At 41.1% G+C, this 25,134-nt stretch overlaps 1 protein-coding gene across 1 annotated transcript in view; it reads right to left on the bottom strand.

Annotated features, from left to right (window-relative positions):
• Positions 1-811: 811 nt before the first annotated feature.
• bcl11aa (BCL11 transcription factor A a) overlaps positions 812-25,134 on the bottom strand; it is a 53,074-nt gene continuing 28,751 nt past the window's right edge. The window contains exon 3 of the mRNA XM_030748275.1: positions 812-5,347. Coding sequence (XP_030604135.1) covers positions 3,102-5,347 — 2,246 coding nt within the window. The 3' untranslated portion in view covers positions 812-3,101. The remainder of the gene's footprint in view (positions 5,348-25,134) is intronic.

Below are 25,134 nucleotides of genomic sequence, written 5' to 3'. Positions count from 1 at the left end.
TAATTTCTTTTCAATGTATTTATTTTGACGCATTTTTTTTGTAATCCATGTACTGCATATGAAAGTTTTTTTTTTTTTTTCTTTTGTTTTTTTCCCCTAGCTTCTTGATGTTGGAATGTAGTCAGGTGGGAGGGGTGAGAGAGACAGAAGCACACAACAGAACAGGCCGACGTCAGCTTGCATTACTGCATACAAGAATGGCAGCGGGGGCAGGGGGGGGGGAGAGGGGAAGGAGGTCTGAACCAAAAACCAAAGATATGTACAACCACCTCTGTGGACAGGAAACAGCAGCGGCCATCTGATGGCCCTCGTCGCCTCCCAATGCCACATATTTTAGCTGCTTTTTGTGTTTTTTTTTCCTTTTATTTCTTTAAACATACAAATAATTCGCACTATATTATCCTGCCAAATTAAAAAAATATACCGTGGCAGCTTGGGATTTTTTTTCCACTACCAAAAGAAGGTATGGTAAATACCTTTAGAGAGAACAAGCAACAGTTAAAAATACGAGCCTCAATATAAATACTATAGTGCCTACTCTAAGTGAACATTGAATTCAAATACAATTCTAGAAATACAGAAAAAGTAGACCATAAATGTGTTTAAGCATAGGAATCGACATGAGTGTGCATTTTCCTATATTTTAAGTTCTTTATTATATATTCATATATAATTTTAATCCTTTCCCCAATGTATTTCAACCTGAAGAGCTGTGAAGAGCCAAGGCAAAATAAAATACAAAACCATCACAGAGTTTGTTTGTTTTTTTTTTGTTGTTTTTGTTTTTTTGTTTGTTTGTTTGTTTTTCATCTTTTTTTTTTGTATCATTTCATATATACTGTGATCGGAGTCTTGAACACCACCAAGACGCTGAGGAAAAGAGAAACGACAATTAAACTTAAATACATTTTCCCCTAAGAGAGAGTGAAGTGTTACTTGAAAACAAAAGTTTATTTTCATATCTATAATTAAAGGAAGATTTATACAAAAACAGATTCTTGCAGTGTGGGCAACAAAATTTGGAGTGTCAGTTGACAAGCCAGCAAGGTCTATAGATTATTCAGGTACAGATGACAACAATGATAACAGCTCCTCAAAAAAAGAATGTGGATGTTACAGTGGCCTGTAGGAATGGAAACTGTGTCCATTTGACAACCATTTAGGAGCACTGGTTACTTCTGTAACTCACAGCAAACCTTTGAATTTACAGATCTTGCTGACAACAGTGAATTTTCAGCCCAGGCTAAATGTCGGGGATTCCAGGGGTAACAAATTGACAAATGGTCAAAGGTGAAATGGCAAGGGTACAGAGGTCATGAGGGTGGAGCTGCTGGCAACATATTATGTGTCTCATCTTTTACTGCCCAGAACAATGGGACCCTCATCGTCTTGACAGCATTTCAGTGAAGTTTTTCCCCTTCAACATAAACGTGTAAACTGGAAAAATGGAAACAGTGCACTTTATGTCCTATAAATGACAATCTAGCTTTTAGAGTCAACCTGTGTACCAACATTGCATCAGTGTGGGACAATGCATGGGAGATGTCAGTACGTACCCCAGGCGGAGTGGCGAGTGCTACGCTGTGAACAGCTTGAACGAAGAACAAAATTCTGCCTTTGGGATAAAAAAGCAACAGCAAACAAACAAAAAATGCTCTGCATTAGCCTATACACACTGATTAAAATGATCACATTTTGATTTTTTTTTTTAAAGAGCCCTAGAGTACAGATAGATTTTTTGCAATTCTCTCTTTTTTTTTCTCTGCAATAATACTTATGACCCTGTTTTGATACTGGAAACGTAAAGTGAAAGACATTGCCTCTTATCCCCGTAAATGTATGTAGCTTCCAGTTCTGTGTAGCTTTCTGTCTGTCTAGCTTGTAATTATTTCAATGCTCTCAAATAAAGTTAGCCTCACTTGGAGCTCATATATTACTTTATGCATTGTTCCACACACTGACGTATTGAAGCAGCGTTGTAGGTTTGTGCTAACGCAGATACATGACACTTCTCAGCCATGCGTTGTATCCCTCAAGTTCAGGATTGTACACTACAGATTACCTTTGTTTTAAAAGTACCTCCTTACCAAAAAACAAAACTACAAATAATTCAGATATACACAATACTGCTTGTACCATGCTTGCCATGAAATCCACATATTAAAGATAGCCTATTGAACATGTAATAGGTAGCTAAATGATGATTAAAGAGAACTCTCTGATCTTTCATCATGAATCATCACAGTCCATTTGAGCAGTCAGGTGCTTGATGCAAGGACCTTTCCTGGGTGGCTTAGACGTTCTAACTAGTGTGACCCCAAACTTATACCAGATAAGGTTATGGCCAATGCAGTTTAAAGATATCAAAGGCACTCTTTCATATTCTACCGAATGACACAAATTGAATTCAAGCACACCCTTGTCTTTTTGAAAGAAATTTCAAGGCTCACTTACACTTTAGTCCTCAAAGCCAATGTTTGTTTGTTTTTTGTTTTTTAAACCCTGTCTGAACATGGCGTCTTTTAGAAAGATCAGGATAAGTGCATTTCCAGGGTTGTAAGAAATGGATCAAGTCAAAGAATGTTCACTTTCCATGTTACAAAACAAAACTGTACATGATATGTGTTACAGAATGTATGCAGCATGGATGTATCTTTCTTGTCTTTTCTCTTTTTGAAGAATAAAAAGAAAAAAACTGAACAAGAGAAAAACAGCAACACATTTACTCAACAACTAACCAACCAGGGACAAGTTCTTTTCTTTTTTTTCTTTGATTAGCAAAAACATACTATGCATGCTGACTAATTCTTAAAAATGGAAAAGGAAAACTCATAAAAGAAAATAGTACACAACATGTAAATTATTGCACAAGAGAAAGGCTCGAAGTTTTGCGTCAATGCAAGAGTATTGCCCCGATACAGATCATGCATTCGATGAGTAATGGAAACAGGGTGTGCTGGTGCAGAGCACATGGTCTTAAACTTCTGCCAGATTGGCAAAAGTGGAGTGTTGGGATTGGGGCAAATCTACAAGGGGCAGGGAATAAACCGGGGACTGATGGTGGACATAACTGCGGGGAAAAGGTCCCATTGTTCGGCCTTCTACTCTGACTTAATTTCGGTACTCAAAGGACGGTCACTGTGCCATTTTTTCATGTGTTTCTCCAAGGTGCTGTAGACACTGAAGGGCATCTGACAAATTTCACACTTGTACACGTCTTTGCCCACCTGACCATGGGTCTTCATGTGGCGAGTAAGTTTGGAGCTCTGGGCACATGCATAATTGCACAGCTCACACTTGTACGGTCTCTCCCCTGTGTGGCTGCGCCGGTGCACTGTCAGGTTACTGCAGTTCTTGAACACCTTGCCACAAAACTCACAAGTATCACTCCTGCGGCCGTCCTTGGAGCTGGGCCGCCCAGGACCACCGAGGTGTGGTGTGCTGCCCCCACTGCCTGTACCACTACGGCCTGACATCCCGCCATCCAGTTCCCCTGGAGGGGTTGAGAAACGCAGGCTGCCGTTCTCTGAAGAGTGCTCCGATGATGATGCAAAGGGCGATTGTCTGGAATCCCCAAAGTTCAGAAAAGGGTCCTTGAGTTGTCGGGAGGCAGCATAGCCAGCCAGCCACTGAGAGTAGACGTTCTCGGTGTTAGGGATTGTAGGAGTGGGAAGGTCAAACTCCTTTTCCAGCTTGATCCGTTTGGAGAAAGGACTGAGTGGACTGGGACTACCTAGAAGCAGTTTCTTGGACAGGCCGACGGAGGCGGATTCATTAGGTGATGCTCCTCGACCATTGACTGTTGACACAGAGCCCTCCTCCCCGCGATCTGTTTCCAGCACTGAGTCTCCATCACATATCTCACGATTGTGGTGATGGTCTCTGCTGAGGTGGTGGTGCAGGTGGTTCTCTTGGGCCATGGCATTTCGTTTGTGTGCATTTAGGGCTTCACTGAAGTGCTGCATGCTAGCAGCGAGACCCATCCCCTGCATCACCTCAGGGAGAGAGCGAGGGATGGACCCCTCGTCAGCCACTCCTCCCAGTCGACTTCCGATACTGCCGTTGTTTTCATGCTGACGTGCCGCTTCAAGGTTCAAGCCAAAGTGATAGCTGTTATTATTTCTTCTTGCTGCCCTCTCTCCGTTCTGCTCTTCCTCCTCCTCTCCCTCCTCTTCCTCCTCCTCTTCCTCTTCCTCCTCCTCCTCCTCTTCTTCCTCCTCCTCTTCCTCCTCCTCCTCCTCTCCATTTTCACGTAGCATACGGTCATTCTCACTTTTCAGCTTGGCCACCACTGATTTAAGGGCATTGCTCGCACTGCCCACATGCTCACTAGTTCCAGGCTCTGGAGATGAGGCTGTAGAGAGCCCATCTTCTGACTTGCCTGTATTTGGTGAGGACGATTTGTGCATGTGTGTCTTCATGTGGCGTTTCAGTTTGCTTGCCTGTGTGCAGGCATGATCACACAAGTGGCATTTGTACGGCTTCTCTCCTGTGTGGCTGCGCCTGTGCACAATAAGATTACTCTGGAACTTGAAGGCCTTGCCGCAAAATTCACAACACTTTGATTTCATCTGGGTGGTAGAGGAGGGTGTAGCTCCTGCTGAGGGGAGAGGGGTAGTGGGTGTGGTCTGAGAGCCTACAGGTGACTGCATGGAGCCTGGAAGAGGCGGTGGAGTAGCAAGATATGGAGGTTTGCCACCCCCAGCACCTCCTGTGCCTCCGCTTCCTCCTCCTGTCTGGAATGGCTGGAGTAAGCGCTGCATGGGGCTTGGCCGGCTAGGGGATAGCGGGGGAGTGGACCCTGAGGTGTTGCCCGCCAGTTCCCGAAGCCGCCTTGAGAAGTCCATTGTTGGAGGGGGGTCTAGAGGCAGAGGAGGATTGAGGCGCAGCACCCTATCAAAGGCACTCGGGTGGTGGGCTGCCAGCGCCAGCTCCTCTGGGCTCAGGTGGTGGGGGTCCAGGTGGTTCCTTGGAGGGGGGCTGAAGAGGGGTGGTGTTGGAGGGAAGCGCTGATGATGGCCACCACCAACAGCGCCACCAGTGCCAACACCACCTCCTGCTCCAACACTGTCCCTTCCACCTGAGCCCGAGCCAGGGATACGCAGGAGATTGAAGGGGCTTGCATCAGGAGGCAGATGAAGGCCATGAAGGGGAGGTTGAGAAGGGCAGTCTGCGCCTCCACCAAGGGAGGAAGGGCCACCCATGCGTGGGGTCAGAGGACTGCCATGTTCACTTTCCAGGTAGATACGGAAGCCGTGGGTGTTCTGAGCATGCTGCAGCAAGAACCAGGCGCTGCCATATGACTGCTTACATGTAGTGCAGGTATAGGTGGTAGGCTCCTCCTTGCCTGTTGTGACAAAGAAAAAAGAATCGAGTTAGAAGAAATGATTCAGATTGTCTTACATGTGAAACAGTTAATGTTGCATTTCCATTTTCATTCAAGAAAAATTTATGCTTTTCAAATGCTGCTCATTTAGTGTCATTTGACTCATTTTCATTGACACAACTATACATAAACAGTGCTATATACAGAACAAAATACATGAAGAACAACTCTGTTCTTAGCTGAACCAGTCTTAAACCTAAGGCCTAACTGTTACAGCTTTTAAAAGTGGTCGGCACGTGGTGTTGAGGGCTTTGCAAATACAACAGTAGCTTTTATTGAGGTCATGCCCCACATGAGTAGCATGTGAGAAGTAGTGTGTGTGTGTGTGTGTGTGTCTCTTTTTCTCCCAGACTGCTCTGGGACATAATTTCTCCCTTTAGACTGACTGTGAGTCCTCCATTGTCAGCAGGAGAACAAAGAAACGGAGCTATCCCAGCGGACGACCACTTCCCACTGATCTACCAAAACAGAGGCTTACTGACAAATACACACACTCACGAGCACACAGGAGAGACAACACAGAAGAATCCTTCAAACCTGTAATTTGCTACTTCCTTATTTCTGCAGCAACAGCCTAAACACATTAACCACCTGATTTACTAGGTCTAGGGTTAGAATTAAGATCAGGGTCAGGTTAACGTCCATCCCTTTTTATACAATTTTTACCTATTAGGTGGTGCACGGTAATGCCACAATATATGAGACTTCATTTGAAATGAAACATCCTGAAAATCTGCCTATTGAGCATATGGTTAAAGCAAAATTCAGTCCTTACTCAAGACAGGCTACTGGTGATGTGGTGGATGTTAAGAGCTTGAGGTCTAGACCATAAGTAGTCAGAAATGCTTTTGTATTTGCATTTGTACATTGTGTCAAATGTATGCAAGTTCATTGATATAGACCGTATTCTAGAGTCATATGCTCATGTGTACTGCCCACACTCAAATACACATGCACACTCTTATTCACACAAACACAACAGAACAGCTCAATCGCCCGAGGATGGTGTAACAGTAGGAGTGTGAAAACATTTAGGCTCCAACTGGAGAGGAAAAATAACCCCTTCAGTCTGCTTCAAAGCATCTTCCGTCAGTGAAGCATGTGGAGTCACTTTGAGACAGCAACGAGAGGAACATCTAAAACAATAATTGCCTTTGAATGGCCCTGGTGACGATGACCTGTGGCGGGACCCACAATGCATGTGTAATCTCATTAGGGCACTGATGGACGGCCATCAGCTCCTTTACAAGATTAGATGACAAACAACACCCCCCCCCCCCCCCCCCCCCCCCCCGTCACCGATATTCAGAGTCCTTTCCTCTATTAAGCACTGTGCAGTGTGGGTACATTTAACAAAGTGAACATGCAGATATGCACATTTTATACATTAACAAGTTTATACATGATCAAAAGCCCAAAGCGAAAGAGAAAATATTCAAGCAGATAATGCAGCTGTGAGTGAAGACCATGCTGGACTTTTATTTTACACTAAATCATTCGGTACAGGGACATATGGAGTAAACAGTTTTGCAGCGAGATCCAGAGAACAGATTCACTGATAAAAAATAAGACCTTAAACCACTTAATTTAATTCTTATAACTCTGTACCTTTGTGCCTTCCACTACTAAATATTGTCTGGTAAAATATCTAATTTAACGCATAAATGCTTCCGCTGTCTTCAGTGTGTGGGTAGAAATATAGTTATTTATGGAATAACAACAACTGCAACAAAAAGGAGAGTCAAAAAGTTGTAACACATAATAAGCTGAAACACGCAATATTATTTCAAAAGCAAATGGGTGTCGTTCTCGGGGTCGTAATATTGATGCTAATTATCTCCGATGATTTTTTCCTTAAAAGCTATTTTGCTGAATCGTGTCGTGGACAATAAATTACAAAACACCCCATTAATATGTAAACAGGTTAGGTGGGTTGTAAAAATACACACTAAATTGGGACGTATCACCTGCTAATTACTGGCAGAACAAATATGGCAAATTAACAGTGATACTAAAAGGATGTCACGGTTTACATGGAAGCTTTTAGACATCAGCACGCTGCAATTTACCTCTAATAGCCAGAAACAGAAAGTCAAAGAGGTTTTAGGAAGGAAAAAAAAATACTTCAACAAATATGTGCAAAGAGAAAATCTGGGTGTGTTTAAATGAGATCTGATTTTACTGACAGTATGGAGCTTACAGACAGTGATTTCAACTGACAAAAGATACGTTTTTTATTGACAAAAAATTGCAAATGAAATGCAAAAGAATAGCTCGTCGTTGTAAAGAAAACATGACTGATTTAAAGTGTGTATGCACGGGGGTCCTGTCCCATCTGTGCATTTTGGTGTCTGGTTGAAAAATTCTCCACCTTCCTTCATTTCCCTTCCTTTCTCTCCCCTGGCTTCTCTTCCTGTACACACACACACACACACACACACACACACACACACACTTATCCCATATGACCAACCATTTGCAAAAGCAGCCAAATTATGGATCATTAAAATCGGCACAAATTACCACTAATTGTAGGCACCTGCAAAGGATCTAACCTGTGAATATCATTTGCATTATCAGGACCAGGGAGGATTCATTTATTTATTCATTTTTTTTTTTCCTCAGGTTGATCCGCTCTGGTCCTGGACACTCAGAGTATTGACAATAAAACTGCACTTTCTCTACTTGGACAACTTAATTATTCAGCCTTTCCCATACGGCCTCGACAACGCTTTGAATTAAAGGGGATCTATTATGCTTTGTCTTATTGCCTATGACACACACACACACACACACACACGCAATCACACACACGTACAGTATATGCTGTTACAATGGTGGATGCTCATATTAACCCTCTGAGTTCAGGCAAAAAGCTCAGGCTTCAGACTGTTCAGACAAAAGCTGACTTAAAGAGATGAGGAAGGGAGCTAAAACAGCTTGTTTCAGGCAGCGGTTGACCAGAGGGGCTGCACCAAGGCTCAGTCCAAAAGAAAAGGATTCTTTTGGCCTGTAAAATCTCCAAAACTATTCTAGCAGACAGGCATAAGAATATGGAGTTGAAAATGAGAACAATAGGTTCCCTTTAAGTAGTTCTGAACACAACCATCAGCGTGCCAGTCTGACATCTGTATTTTCATACACACAAACTGAATGTGTCCATCAAAAAAGGCACAATATGTCCCGAGTTAGCACAGTGTGAACAAGTTTAAGAACAAATGCTGCCCTGCATTCCCGTGGAAACTAATACAGAATTTTAACAGTCGACTGCAGGTCAGAAAAAGATCTGAGGCAGTTTTTCCAGCAGTCAACATTCAACTCTTAGTAAGAAAGAAGCGTAATATTTGTCTTACTCGCTGAGTAAAAACAAAAATGTTTGTTATGTAAAACTTGACTGGAGCGTCTCAGGAGCTCTGAAATATGCATATGATTTAGTCCAGTGGTCAGCCTGGGACTGGGAACCCTGAAAATAGTTACAAATCACATCTGACTAAAATGGGAAATATGTTTCTCATAAGGAATATCCTTCATGCCTCTCCTGTTCAACAAAAACGCCGCTTTGGCTGAAGTGGTCACGTGTTAAATTTGTGCAGACAGTCACAGTAAGCTTTGTTTTAAGGCATCTTGTGGCAATATGTTTGGGAAAAGCTTCTCTCTATGTGTGTGGCTCTGCTCAAACCCATGCTCCTAAAATACTTTATAGAAATCTTTTGGTGAAGATGTTTTTGCATATGCAGCCTTGGTGCATATGCTGAATTTTTGTGCTATGTCATTACATCATGAAGATGTGCATATTCATGATTCATTATTCGGTATCTGTCCCCAGGAAAGATGCTGCCAGCTGATAAAAATGAGACTTGTAAGACTGTGTAAAATGTCGACATTACAAACTGTCTGAAAACAAAAGAAAAAAAGTTTCACTCTGTACAAAGATGTGTACAAAGTATTAAGTAAAACAAGTGAAAGGCACAATAGTGTAACTCTTAAGCTAATATGCTCCTTTTTGACTCGTAGCTCAGACTTGTCTGCATGCTGATTGAAACTGTAAGGTTAATGGATTTTAGAGTAGGCGACCGCTCCACTCTGTCTCCCTGTAATATACTCCCATCAGCCACTTCATTAGGCAAACTCTCCACCACTCCAAGGTAGAAAAATGAAGTGAGAAAGTGGAATGGAGACCAGGAGATGAAGATAGATAGAGCCGGAGAAAGGGAAAGAAAGAGATGAGATAGAAGTAATCCCTGTGGTTTAAGTTTAGATAGAGGTGACAAATACCTCGTACAACTTTAAAGTTTGCCTGCACAAGTGCGCGAGGTATATGGAAGGAGACGGAAAACAGCGGAGGAAAGGAGGGTGGGAAGATGAAGGAAATAATAACATCTGCTTCTTTACCTAGGGTAAATGTCAAAGCTGTGTGCCTACTACTGAGACGCCGGAGAACACACACACTCACAGTTTCAGAAATGTCCTAGCACTCAATACCAGCCATGCTACAGTGACAAGCACAGGCATTAAGCCTTATTAAGCCAAGGGCATTGCCTGGACACTTATGTGGTGCTAGATGGGAGAGGGAGGCAGTAAGACAGCTTGGCTCATGTTTCACAACTCCTTTGTGTGTGAGAGGGAAGGACAGAGTGCAGCAAGTTCCCCTGGCTCTATCCATCCCTCTCAACAACCAAGTGTAACACTCTGATCCAATGGCTGTCTGAGGGGCTGAAATGAAGCCAGTGCACCAAACCATACAACTATGGACAGGATAAACTGAGGCCAAAATACACCAGAAGCATCACAAGTACCCTGACCATATGCTATCACAATACTGTGTCATTGTGGATCTTGAAAATTGTTCTCCCGAGTTTGGGCATTCAGAAGATGAAAAAAATAATAATTCTAACAGACACACATTAAAAACCATTTTGTTGTTGTGTTGTTTTCCAAAAAGAAGGCATTAGCGGTCAGGGTTGGAGTCAGTGTGTAACACTTTGACAGGCTACCTAATTTTCTGGTTTGTTTTGGCCATTGTGAACAAAGTGTTCTTTTGCTTTATAATTTCTTATGTCAACTGTGCTGAAATACTTTTTTTCTTTCTCTCCACTCATAGTGATAAATTTCATTGGAATTATGGATTTAGTTAATTTGCACATTAGAATACAGACTAGCTCCCCTCCTGAGAGGAAAAATGTACCTTTTCAATGTAACTTTTTTTGTGACCACTACAGAGGACCTGAGGTGTCAGGAGGACACAGCAGAGGCTACGGAGTTTGTGCCACAGTGAAAACACTGTGAGACGCCCGTGTCTTGATGAATGTAGCCACATTTTGAAGGTGAAAACAGTTTGAAAACATACACTTCCAAAATCAAAAGATCCACTTTTTGTTAAATATTACATAACAGTTATGAAATGGTAGAAGCTAACTGCTTGGAAATTCAAGCTGCTGCAGTGACACATGACGTCTTATGTCCGTCATCTCTGTGCAGTCTGGACAAAAGAAGACATGTTTGAGGAACTAAATTGAAAGCCTCGGTGTATCTTTAAGATGGCAGCACTTTTACAGGATTTTTTTTTTAATGAATCCACCTCCGAACGTCAGCCTGCATAATGGTCTGTCCTTCAGCCAGCATTCTGTCCTGTAAATTAGCTGGACTGCCACCATTACATCCCTCCACAACCAGCTGGGAAACAAAAATGGCTGCCAGGTCTTGGCTACCTTCTAAGACAGACCTACAACTATCTTAGTGGCTTTACATGAATTACATCCATCTCTGCATTCTCAGTTTATCTTTTTATTCTCTATCCTTTATGATGATTTCTCCATACATCTTTCTTCCTTTCCCTGTTTCCTTTTCCTTCTCTTTATTCTATTTTTTTTGTACAAGACAGGACTCTCCTCTTTACACCCCCCCACCACCACCTCTCTCTCTCTCGCTCTCTCTCTCTCTCTCTCTCCTCCACCCACCAGTAGTTCTCTGGTGGTGTCCTTGGCTGGGTCCACCTCTGGGCGAGATGATAGTAATTGAGGTAATGGAACATCGCTAAAACAGGATTAGGTACGCATACTGAGAGTGAGGGACAATGTCCCTTAATACAATTTGGGATTTCTATCGGAGCCTCAGGCTTTCAGAATCTGCTGCTTGTATTTACATCTGGGCATCACTGCTCACCCCTGATGAACCCCTGCTTTACCTTAAAGGGATACCTCAACATTTCACAAGAACTTCAGTTCTTTTCTTATGCTTCACCAAGCATGTCTTACAAATGGAGGGTTATGTTCATTTATTGATAGATTAATTTAGAAAGAAAGAAAGAAAGAAAGAAAGAAAGAAAGAAAGAAAGAAAGAAAGAAAGAAAGAAAGAAAGAAAGAAAGAAAGAAAGAAAGAAAGAAAGAAAGAAAGAAAGAAAGAAAGAAAGAAAGTTCAGTAATAAATATTTACAACCTATAAACCTGACCATTAAAGACTGTTTTTTCTTCTCTGGTTTGGTTTGGCCACGCACAGCTTTAAGGAAAGATCATGGGTCAGGATAAATATGCCTCTTCAAAGCAGTAAACTTCAGGCCTATTGCAATGATACATACAGACATGTATGACAGGGAAGTGGGTGAAACGATATGAATTCACCCTTCACCCTTGGCCTCTCTCTCTACATGTTTACAGTGACTCATACTTGATACACTGACTTACTTCTATAGAAAGTCAGCTGTGACACAGGGAGCAAACATACCAAAGAAAATGATATTCAAATGGCTTCAACAGGACACTGAAGTTATTGACTCCCATCCAGCCTCTGCGCCTCCCTCCATCTTTCCCCCTTCATGTAGCGCTAAAGTGTAACAGCTGTGGCTCGATGCTTCTCCCAGTGTACTGTACCTCTCAAAAGCACTTAGCCATATCATTGTTGTTGTGTGAAAATATTCTTACTCTAATTATGGTTTCTTTTTATGTTTTCATTTCAGAATGGCATGCTGGAGAACTTCAGTGTCCTCTAAATGAAACCATCTTGAAACCAAGTGGGTTTAATTTAGAAAGAAAAGGTGGTCAAGTCACAAACGAGGCAATTACAAAAACCATGGTAGCAACAAAAATAAGAATATAGCTGCATACTTGAGTGTAATCCTATTATATCATCACTAAATTCATCTAATTGTTATTTTGGCATCATATACTGTCATGCACATGTAGTGAGTTAAATCCTGCAGTCCATAGAAAAGCGATCTGTCCAATCCTCCTGTCCCCCAATTATTTTCCCCTCTACGCTCAGGCCTTCTTTCTAACTGGACAGCAAACAATTGGAATGCAAACAGTGGCAGCTGGTGTCCTGTCCGCTCACTGAGGGGAACGCCACAGTCAAATAACAACATGACAGAAATTTCTCAAAAAAGGCGGCACTATGCTTGGAAGGAAATCAGACATTATAACCAGCTATGAGTCACCAGCTACATCAAAGCAACTTCCTCAAACACTGCACTTATAAGAGAAGTGTGTCAATCCCATTGCAAAGTTGTATATTTATAGAATGGGGCGAGCATACAATAGTAACTACCTTTCAAGATATGAAAAAGGTGCAGTGTTCCTCCTCCTGCCATCACACCACACCCTGAAGTGCCTCCTACCTCAAGAGATACTCGAGGACTCTTCTTTCACAAATGAAATTTTCATTAATTTAGCAAAGCAGGCTTTTCAGTATGCCTTTGAACCTTTTAAGATGGCCATTTAGAAAAAGTTTCGACATTCCTGAGGTCTTTGACACATTCCAGTTCGCTGACAGATGCAAAACCCTGAAGGTGCAACATGGCCTGAAAGATGTACTTGTGATTCTTGTCCTTTCCCAGAAATTAGAAAGTTACTGAGTCATAGAGTATGCGCAATGCTCGCTAGCATTTTGATTATTTCTAGAATGTGATGTTTACCTGGACGGTAGAGGAATCTAGTTGCTGCTCCTCATACAGGAGTTTTATCATTTGCATCCCTCAAGCATTTGCTCAACTCTTTGCTATCTTTATTATGTTCGTTTCAGCTGGTTTCCAGTTATGTATTCCATAAGTATTCCAGTTTGCATGGTTGCATTTATGACAGGCAAGAAAAGAGCTTTTCTATCTAGAGTACAGCAATTTTTTGTGACGTTAGTATGTTCTAAAACATGATGAAAATAGCCATACTATGCACCAGTCTATGTGAGAATGTCTTGATATAATCAATATATATCCAGTGGATATCAGCTTTCTTTGCAACAGAATAAAGTCTGCCAAAGTAAAGACAGAAACTCAAAAAAAAAACAAAAAAAAATTCTTTTTATCTTCAAAAGAAAGCAAATCAATCAGCAATGAAGCTGCCAGATTTATAGATATTCAATCAAGGTGAACATCAAAAAAATTGCCATTGGCAAAGACCCACAATCTGAACTTAAAATAGCTGCAAACAAAAAGACCTGACAATAATGATCTGGTTTTTTTGTGAGAGAAAGAACTGAGAATGCATTTGAATTACCAAAAACAACAATGAATTATTGAGCCAGTCTGATTACATGCTGTGTGTGTGTGTGTGTGTGTGTGGGTGTGTGTGTGTGTGTGTGTGTGTGTGTGGTTGTGTGTTTGTGTGTGTGTGTGCGCGTGCATGTGTGTGTGTGTGTGTGTGTGTGTGTGTGTGTGTGTGTGTGTGTGTGTGTGTGTGTGTGTGTGTAGGGATGTGCCCGAGAATGTGCATGTCAGTGTGGTCCTGCTAAACAGCCATACACTGTAGGCTGATGAGCAAAAATACCAATACCGTCTGTCCCTGTGTGTGTGTGTGTGTGTGTGTGTGGGTGTGTGTGTGTGTGTGTGTGTGTGTGTGTGTGTGTGTGTGTGTGTGTGGGATATATCAATACCTTCTGTCTCTGTGTTTGGAACCCCTGCCGGGCTACAGACTGTGCTATCTGCAACTCTCTCACCACTCTACTCGAGTGTGTGTCCATCCAGCCACCCATTATAGCTGCAATGTGACAAAGTTTCCTTTTCTTTCTCCTTGTGGCACACACAAACACACACCATCTCTTGCTCTCTCTCACACAAACACACACACACACAGTAATGTATCTCGTAAACCCTGTTCTAATGACACAGCCTGGGCCCTTAAAACTGTGTTTATAAATGTAATTAAATGCACTGGCCTTTGTAGGAGCATCCAAGCACACTGTAGCAATGATCCAGTGTGTGTGTGAGGGAGTCTGTGTGTCCATTTAGAAGACCAGTACTCATGATGGCAGGGACAGCCTCCACTTAACCCCAAACCACCATGGTGAAATTACAGAGCATCCAAATTACAGCACTTATGTGAGCATAGAAAGAGAGAGAGAGAGACTGGGGTTTGAAAGAGGAAACTTGGTCCTGACGCACACACATGCACACACAATACTCCGTGACTCAGTGTGTTGACTTCTACTTAAAACTCAGGATGTAGAAACTTTCTTTCAACTTCTAATCTGTTGCAGATTGCTGACCTTAATCAGATTTGGAAGGCTCATGCAGATATTTGATTGATTACGTCTTTTATCAAACCCATATATTACATATAAATGATGCACATACCCATTGCATTGAGTAGGCCTGTTTCCAAGCATCAGGTTTGCTTGTCATATTTGGTATCAAAAAATCAAGAGGATGACAGCCGAAATGCCAGAGGCTGCCTCTGACTGATAAACCAAGGCCACTGTACAGTTATATGGTAGTGACTAGTCAATCATAAGGTAGTCGCCCCCTAAATTATACTGTGCATTATTCTGTATTTAACTCTAAACTGGATCAAAATTTGCAAAATGAACCTCAAGGTGTGTTAACGAACACTAAAATCCACAAATTGAGACTAATTTTCTCAGTAATTTCTATATAATCTAACTTATTTTCACAACCAGAGAAGTTTAGAGAGAATCCAGGTTTAAGGAACTTCTGAATTTGCTTCACTTTTCAGACCTGCAGGCTACGCCCATGTTTTCTAACCCCTTTGGTCACGATACAGGAATTTTGCTGTAAAAGAAATTCATCTTCTGCCTCCATAATCTTTTAAGGTAGATGAATCAAATGAATGAATATGAATATTACAGTACAATATAACTGTAGAAAGTGATGTACACAACTGTGCACATGGTGACCGAAGAGGATAAAGTCTATGATCAGCTCCTTTATAAACATGATGTAAAGTATTCTGTAACATTTTTGTATCACTTTCTAAAGTTGGAGTAAATCAAATGCATCATGAACAGGGGTAGGCCTACTGTGGTACATTTCTTAGGCTATGTCCACACTGACAGCCTGCTTAGTGATATGACTGCCACCACTGCAGCAGGACTACCTGGAATATGCAAAAGACTGCACAGATAGATATGCTCCCGTCCATCCAAAAAGCAAAAACAAGTTTTAACATGGAACTTTTGCTTCAGTTCAATGCAAACGTATCCAAAAATGCACTGCACTGGTACAAAGTGCTCATTCATGAACAGTAGTAGTTGTTCTGTTCAATTTGCTGTCTGGTTCATTCACTTTTAAGGCTTGTGGATCCACTGAGCGTGGGAATTTGTTAGTCAAGCCTTACTGAAGAGTTTTTTTCTACAGTCTTTACCTGAAGCAGCACACTTTAGGAATGCCCAGTTACTTCATGATCAGGCACAGGGAACGTCCTGTGTGTCACTAAACCGTTAACCTGAAGCCACTCCATCACCACTGAGGAGCTTGTTGTGGGGTAAAGGTTTCCTGGCTCACACCAATAACCACAGAAACAATCATGATGTGATCACTTTTCTGTATATAGGTTACATTATGTAACAGTGTTATAAAGGTGAAGCACCTATGGGTGGGGTTGGGGTTTGACTGCATTTAAGCAGAATGCTAATCAAGGATACTTTCAGAAAGTAGAGTATGTCACTTTTTAATGAACTCTGTTGCATTGTTGCATATTACGCAGTTAATTTAAAACCCATCAAAAATTTAAAGACTTATATAATAATTTGTATCTATATGATACATAAATAATTTGTAAATTGTCCCAGCAGTTTAATCTAATGGATATGGTGCCACTTGGTGTGGACATGATTTATGATCAATTCAATTTAATTTTATTTATATTGCACCAAATCACAACACAGGAGCTTTATATTTTGAAGTAAAGACCCAGCGATCAAAACACCCCCCCATGAGCAAGCCTTTGGCGACTGTGGGGAGGAAAGACTCCCTTTTATAACAGGAAGAGATCTCCAGTAGGATCAGGCTCAGGTTGGGGGTGAGGAGAGGGAGACAGCACAAAAGACACACTGTGGAAGAGAGATTAATAACTAATGATTAAATGCAGAGTGATGTATAAAGACAAAGAGGGTGAAAAGAGGTGAATGAAGAAGAAACACTCAGTGCATCATGGGAACCCCCGGCAGCCCAGGCCTATATCAGAACTTTCAGAAGTCTAATGCTCTAAACACTGTTCAGGAAGTTTGACAACAACTAAAGAATAATTTGAAGTTTTCCTTCCACAGAATTTTCCATTTAGATGAAAGCAAATACTCTCAGTCAGTTGTGTATAGCTGCAATCTGACTACAGCAAGCTACACAAAATGTGAACAGGTTGTTTAAATTATTACAAAAAATATACATGCTTTTGTTTTTGTTTTGTTTTTCCTGGAGACACACACACACACACACACACACACACAGACACACGTGCACACAAGCAATCACTTATGTGTAAAATCTCTGATGAGACAAGAGCACACGCTGAGAAGAAGCAGATTTTCTCTAGTGCCACAAGCACAAGGTTGGTGGTCACTAAAGACGCACACACACACTGGTGTATATACACAAAGCCAGTCTGGTATTGAGTGATCTGCAGGGACCTGCAACAGCTGCCAAGTAGGACAATTCAGTCATCTGTGTGTGTGTAAATGTGTGTGTGTGTGTGTGTGTGTGTGTGTGTGTGTGTGTCTTGTGGTGACCACAGTGGGAGTTCACTCTGAGCCGAGCAAACACCTCAGCTGGCCGGAGGCCCACATACACACACATACAACACAAACACAGCACTTTGCTTCCTCTCCTCATCTAATCCCTCCTATGCCCAGTTGGTTTCATCCCTCCATCTGTCCATCAACACTGCATACAGGTGGCCGTCCTCACTCTTTCTCCCCTCTATCAGTCTATCCCACCTTTTCATTTTCCCTCCACCGTGATCTCTGCCTCTTTTCTTCCCAACAACTAGTCACCAAAATAAAAATTAGAAAGAGAGCGCAGGGGAAAATCAAGGAAATTAAGGAGGAGAGCAGAAAGAAGAGCAGCATGATGAGCGCCTAAAACACAAAAAGCCCCACACAAGCCCTAACCGCCCACACTCACACACACACACACACACACACACTCGCACACACACACACACACACACACACACACACACACACACACACACACACACACACACACACACACACACACACACACACACACACTCACACAGACATATTTACGGCAACATGTGGACAAGCCACGACTCGACTGAAGAAGCTGCCAAAAAACCTTTTGCTCACCTATTCTTTCACTCCCTTACACTTTCCCTCCTCGATTTCCTCCCTCTATCCTTCCATCCCTCCCCTCTTTTTAATCCCTCCATCTTCTCCTCCCAGGTGGGAAGCACTCAGCGCCTTCTCTTTAATTGTATTCATCCGACAAGGCCAATCGATAAAGGACATATTTAATACAAATTTATGACTATTAGCCATCAGCGATAAAAAGCCTTTTTTTTTTCCTTCCAAGATAGCTCTTGCTTGTGGTGAAAAAGAGAAAGGGGGGAGGAGGAGGAGGAGGAGGAGGAGGAAGAAGAAGAAGAGGAAATACAAGCCATCCTGCTTTTAACACAAACAGCCTCCCACAGTCTCACTATCCGACCTTGGAGAGATATGGTTTAAGCTGTAGGAGAAAAAAATGAGAATTCAAGATTTTTTTTTCCTTTTTCCTTTTCAGAAAAAGCTTTAACTTCAAGTGGGTCTCGGGTGTATTTGGGAGTTTTTTTTGTAAAGGCCTTTGATTTTAGTGCACAGTTCACAAGAGGATTTCAGAATGGACTCCGGCACAGCAGCAATTTTTGGCAGGCATAATAAATAATTATATTGACTGGTTATTTTCAGATTTGAGTGTGATAAACTGCTCCTCGACTGGGGGAAATTACAAAAACAGAAGCTGAGTGTGCCATTAAGATAGCAACATGATATCCTTTACATTCCCGGGGTTGAATAAGTTGTACCATAAAAGGCCGTTTCTACATGTTTCCACAAATTATTGTCCTGTGAAACTGCCACAAAAAGAAGAGTCATACATTTGTGAGGAGTTTAATATTACATTTCCTATCAAAGTTTCAAGATTTGGTTATGTTACTTTCAGAGACAAACAGCAAAAGGAGTGTTGCAATGAGATAAAGCACGAAGACAAACTCCCCTTCAGCACTCCTTCACAGCCTTGTCTACTTAACAAACACTGTAGGCTTGATTCATTAGCGCTGCAGTCACTACACCCTGAGAGCCCTATCGATCCCCTCCAGACGTTTTCTACAGGCTGGTGGGGGGAAAAAAAGAAGAGCAGAGAAAGATGGAGAAACCGAGGAAGGGCAGATGAAGAAAAAAAAAAAAGCCAGAGAGACAGGCTGAATATATGGCTCTGTTAATACGGAGCGAGCAGCAGTTTACCTGCCTCTTTAAATTCATTCTAGTGTGCAAGGCGACTGTGACGGCTCCCGGAGAGAAAAGCCCCCCACTCGTCGCCAAAGGAAATCTTTCTCTCTCCAAGAGAAACAAGGTGTGCATGAGCTGGAACTGAAGTCAGAGGATGGAGAGATTTTCGGTCTGTGTAAAACCACCAGTCAGATACATTGGAAAGGCTGGGAGGGTTAGTATTTTGGGGGGTTGACTCATCCTCAGTGAGAGAAACATTTACCCTGGTTCACCCAGAGAACTTTATTTTTCCTATTTCTACACAGAGCTATACAGCAGAGCTATACAGTTAGCGCTCCAAAAGAGTGTCAAAATCCATAATGAAAGAAGCTATGCTAATCTTCTAATGCACACTTTGTTCATAAAAAAGGTGGGACTTCTGATAAAGTAACAAACTGATCACACCTGCTGCCCCACCCACATACATTTTGTTGCTGCAGGGCAACAATGTGAGCGTAAAAAATGGTCTGAAAAAATCTGATTCCTGTGCCATCATTTGTGATAAGAACAACTAACTTATGCATTATTCATTACAACATCCACCACCATTTACCCTGATTTAGCTTCAATAAGCAGCATTAAATGGTTCATGAATGGCCTTTAAAACAATAAATTGTGGATCTGATATATATAACAGTTATATATAACAGTTTATGAAGTAGTTGTAAGGGCCCGTGTAGTCTTATACTATTTTAAAAAGCAATAAAGTAGGGTAACATTTCATAATAACCACTGTTAAATGACAACAAATTGATAGTTAATTAAAGTGTAGTTAATAGTCTTCTTTTTTACTGTTGACCAGCGGTGCACACACACACATCATTCTTACTTATTGGTTATGAATTGATTGGTAAACCATGTGAAATGCTGGTGCAGCTCACACGAGTATGAACATAAAGGCACCAAACCTAAAGCCAGATTCAGGAAAATGTTACAGTTTGGGTTCAAATATAACAAATTTATTCAGATTGGTTTTACTACCTCTGAGATGCCACTGGCTCACTCATCTTTAACACAAAATAATAACACCATGTAAATGATATTATAACATTAGTTTAGGTCATAGCATTGTTTATGTGCAGTACATATTTAGATAAACAACCGCAGTATGTAATTGCTTGTCACCTCTACATAAAACAATATATAATTGTATTATTCTTTTAATACTTTGTGCTTGTTTTTATTCTAAGAACTAACAACAAATGTAAGCATAAATAACATTACTGATCATTAATAAAAAGCTACCATAAAGATTAGTAATTCATTTTTCTTTTTTATTAACAGTAAAATAACAATTTAATAAAGTTTAATTAACTATGAGTTTACAATTTATAAATGATAGTTATTATAAATCGTTAGTAAAAGAATAAGACAGTTGCAGAAACATTTTTTTAATTTAATTTTTTTTTAAATATTTGATATATAGTGTCACATTGTTCTCAGCTATCCCACTTCTTCTATGCTGTTCTGTCCAGTATGCTTAATTCATGCTTAGTTTCATGTCTTTAGTCATGAAAGTTTCAGATGCTGCTACCTGATCATCAAGCATATAGAATATTTTCTATCTCCAGGCATTTGTGATAAATAATTACAGTTGTAGTATTTTGCCCTTCGCAGCACTGCATGTGTGCATTAAAGTAATGTAATTCATTACAATGTGCAAGTAAAATCATATATTTACAAAGAGGAGAATGTCAGGTCGTAACCTTCTGTCCTGTAGGACGTAAATGTGCAAACACTTATTTTCACAGGCAAGAACTGAAATACAAAATCAGACAAAAAATTCACCCAAAAAAATATCCCCAAGTGCCACCACACTGTCTCCGCCTTTGTGTGACCGCTGGGGCTGTGAAAAATGGTTTCAGCCTGCCTGTGACCGGTCAGCGCCTGCGTGAGCATATGGTACAGACAACATTTCTGAATGATAAAAGACTTCTGTTAGTGTGTGAAACGCTATTCATTTCTGCATACACAAGCACACTCAAACACACACTGACATATGCCTGGGGCCTAGCCACCAGCAGTGGACAAAAAGGCCAGTAAATAATTGAGAGGTGTGAAAAGCAAAGCAGGGTGGGAAAGGAGAGGGTGATGGGTGGAGCTACGATACATGCGGTGCTTTTTTTTCCTGCTGATCTCTTCGACTTTCAGTGAAATAAGTACAGTTTGCTGCGTTTCTTGTGTCTAAACATCTACAGCATTGTCTACAGCATTGCGTGTGTGTGTGTGTGTTTAGGTGTGTCTGTGCCCAAAGATGCTCCATTAGTGATTTGGAAAGTGGTGTGGGGGCCTGGCATTCCCATCAGGCCCAGTATGGCCTAAGTGCTCCACCACACACACTCCCAAACCCTCACCAACCCCGCCCTCATGGACACAGTGTGGATATGGGACCCCTCCTCCCAACTCTCCACCAACCCTTATCCCACCTAGTGGGACAACCTAGTAGCGCCTCTCAGTCCAAAACACCACACACAGAGACGCACACACACACTCATACACTCACTCACACACACACTTATTCATGGTCCACTAATGACCAAACCCAAACAGCTCCCAAACAACTCTAAAAAGCTATTAGGAGAGGGCATTTTGATGAGGAAGTGATTTTTTTTATATGCCATTAAAAGCCATGGATAAAATGGGCGTTCGCGTAAATACAGCCACAGGTCGGAAGGGGATAGCCAAACAAGGATAATTGAGAAACCATACTTCCCCCCCGAGATAAAGGTAAAGGAGTGTCCACATGTTGCTCTCTGTTAGTGAGGATTAGTTAGCCAGTAGTTTTCTTTAGTTCTCACATACTTTTTTAAAAGGTGTTGGCAACTTTTTACCAATTATTGTGAGCTTACTTTAACTTTTTTTTTACTCTTAATCTGTCTCTTATGTACTGTTGCTGGGAGGCCTTAAATCGTTGCCCTCCATAAGCTCATAACTCATCATTTCCTGCTATATATTTCTGTTTTTTGAATCTACCAGAGTAGCTTTGTATAATTTACACTTCCAAATAATCTGAATTTATCTTGGTTAAGACCCTCAGTTCATCCTCTGTCTGATTCAAGCTGCTTTAGCTCCACGGCATTTCCCTTTAAGCCAAATGTCTTTTGATTGGCTGTGTCCCTGGCATGACCACATTAGGAACATTAATGCTTAATGACATCATACAGAGCCACGACTGGAAATAAATGCCTGAATCAGAGCATTTAGAGCAGTCTGAAGCCTGAGCTTTTGGTTCACAGGCATTACTTGCACATCCACATTATTTGAAATTTTGTTAGCATGAGCATCCACCTTTGTAACAGCTGATAGAAAATTAGGAAAAGCCTAATAGTTTCCATACAGGATAGAACGTGACATTATGCGTTTCCTTTCCCCCCACTGATCATCATTTTCCAACAAAATGTCACGGGTAACATGTTGGATCTCTTTCACAAGTGCTGATCTCACCAAGGAAGCCACAGCATTCATTGTGGATGTGATGCAGGGTCTTCACATGGTTAAAATGTCCATTGTACTGCATATTTTTGTTCTAGTTCACTGTATAATATTTGTACCATACTGATTATAATTTATGATAGCGTAACGCTGTACTTTGCATGGAGAGCAATTCACTAGTGTGTAATTCAGAATAACAATAAGTTGTGCGTCTTATTTTGCCTTACCTTTTAACTATACTCACACTGGAGAAACTCAGTCACAGAATCGAGTCTTTTCTATACAACAACTCAAAGACGCACTTAAAGAAGAAGCTCCCTAAAGAATGAATACACAGACACACAAAACCGTAAATTATTCAAAGCATTTTTGTTGCTTTTTTCTGTTTTTCTAGTTATTTTGACAGACTCTACAGACAGGTTTTTCACACAGACCTTGAACATCTGTCTTTTTTCTGGATTATGTGCTCTTCCATTATCATTCATTTTGTATTAAGTCACACTAAATTTGGGAAATAACATTTTAAATCCTCTATACAGTGCACTGAGTTTTCCACGTCTTCCACTTGTAGGCAAATCTGACATTTAACACTACGTAGTTAATATGCTCTGAATGTTAAACCTGAGATTTAGATCCAGGCACAGCAACTACAGCAGCTCCTGACAGAGAGAAAATCACTCGGGTTCCAGGGTAAACAGGTTTCATTCCTCACAAGTGGATAGCGTTGGGAATCTCGTCAGCTCGTGTTCAGACATGATTTAGGGCCGAACTCTCCCTGATGCAACTTTTTCCTTGAAGGAAATGTCAGGCTTGGTATACCTGTTTATTACTATTCCTCCTCTTTTCCTGTTTCTTCCCTTTCTTTTTACTTCTTCATATATTTTAACCAGTTTTGTCTCCTCATCTCCTTTAGAGCAGAAGTGGGGCAAGAGAAAGACAAAACATTGGTCATCATCGAGCAAATACACCTACACACACCTGCGTGTTCTCACACACACACACACACACACACTCCTGGCTTATTCAGCTTTATCAGCAGGTCATTCAGTACTTCAGCAGCATTTCCATGGCCTCGTGATAAAAGAAAGAACACAAGTGAGAGAGAGGAAACATTCAAGCAGCCTCTGGGTTCAACACACATACACACACAGACACACACACAGCACACAACATTAAGGGTAGGATATCGTTCTCCTTCTTGTTAGCTTTTAATAACCCACAAGGCCATCATATTCATAACAGCTATTAGGCAATCTTTAGAAAAATGCTTCCTGATGAGAAGGTCAGTCAGCTTATTAGAAAAGCCTATTGCTGTTTTCCTGATCATAAATCCAGCAGAGTGGCCACACGTGTAGAAAGGACTCCTCATTAGAGCCACCAGTTGCTGCATGATTGTCACAATGACATTAACCTCTATTACTGCTTTGAAGAGTCAGTTGGTCTTTGTGCTTATTTGCACACACATAAAGAACATGAAGCTTTCTTATGGATCAAACTGCCATATAGACGGGGGGGGGGGGGGGGGGGGGGGGGGGGGGCACGTGGAGTCGAGTGACACCGGTGCCCCCGACCACAGTCACTGTTAATCTGACAGTATGCAACACTAATGGATGAGGGTATAAATAGGACCATAAGTACCTTTGCTCAAGTACTTTACTGAAGTGCAGGTTTAATGTACATGTACTTAATTTAAATATTTCTTTCTGCTTTTACTCCCCTGCATTTTGGATGCAAATATTATACTTTGTACCATTTATTTTTATGCTTTAGTTTCTTATTCTTTTGCAGATTAACTGCATTATTAGGCCTATAGATCAAGATACCCACCAATATATAAGTAATTAAAGTCATTAACAGCTGGAACAACACAGGAAAGAGATATATACACGTCAGTGGATCAATAATTATGATCTGATAATATATACTGACTATAGTACTGTACATGATTCTGAAAAACACTCCTCTACCTAATGAGCATGCTAACTTTATGTGCTTTAAATATACTTGCAACTATATGCAACTATTAAGCTACACAAGTGGGATTCTAACTTTTAATGAAGTGGAAAGTCTAAATACTTTTTTTTATACTTTCAATTATTAAACACGGATTATATTTCAAGTCTTGTGCAGCAGCACTTTGCAGCCTCAAAATCATGCCCATCGTTTTGTTTGCCAGTTCTCTGCACTGATTTTATTTATTTATGATTAAATTTTCTGATCTCCCAAATTCAAAAAAATAGTATTTCCAAATCAGAATGTGTCCAGACATTTTTTTTTAACTTGTCATAGTAGGAGCAGTGCAAGTACCATGATTAATGACAAAAATGTGAAAATGTCTGCAGTGAAAAAATGTGTTTGAATAGTAAACATTTGATTTGAACTGCTGGTCGCCTTTTACCTCTGGGTTGGAGGCAAAAAGAAAAAAAAACCCTCAGAGATGGTCTTCTGGGACCACTAAAATATAGATATCTTGATATTTTCTACTTATTATTCACTTTTTTGGTAACCTACATGCCTGCTTTGTATATGTAGGCCATGTAGCAGCACGTCAGGTACACAAATTAATATTTCCTAATGACAAACTTCAGTTTTACTACAGGGCAGCCGCTCC

The sequence above is a fragment of the Archocentrus centrarchus genome, chromosome 15, assembly GCF_007364275.1.
Source record: "Archocentrus centrarchus isolate MPI-CPG fArcCen1 chromosome 15, fArcCen1, whole genome shotgun sequence".
NCBI lineage: Eukaryota > Metazoa > Chordata > Actinopteri > Cichliformes > Cichlidae > Archocentrus > Archocentrus centrarchus.
The sequence above is the reverse complement of the archived record's forward strand: the minus strand, read 5'-3'. Positions and strand labels throughout refer to the sequence as shown.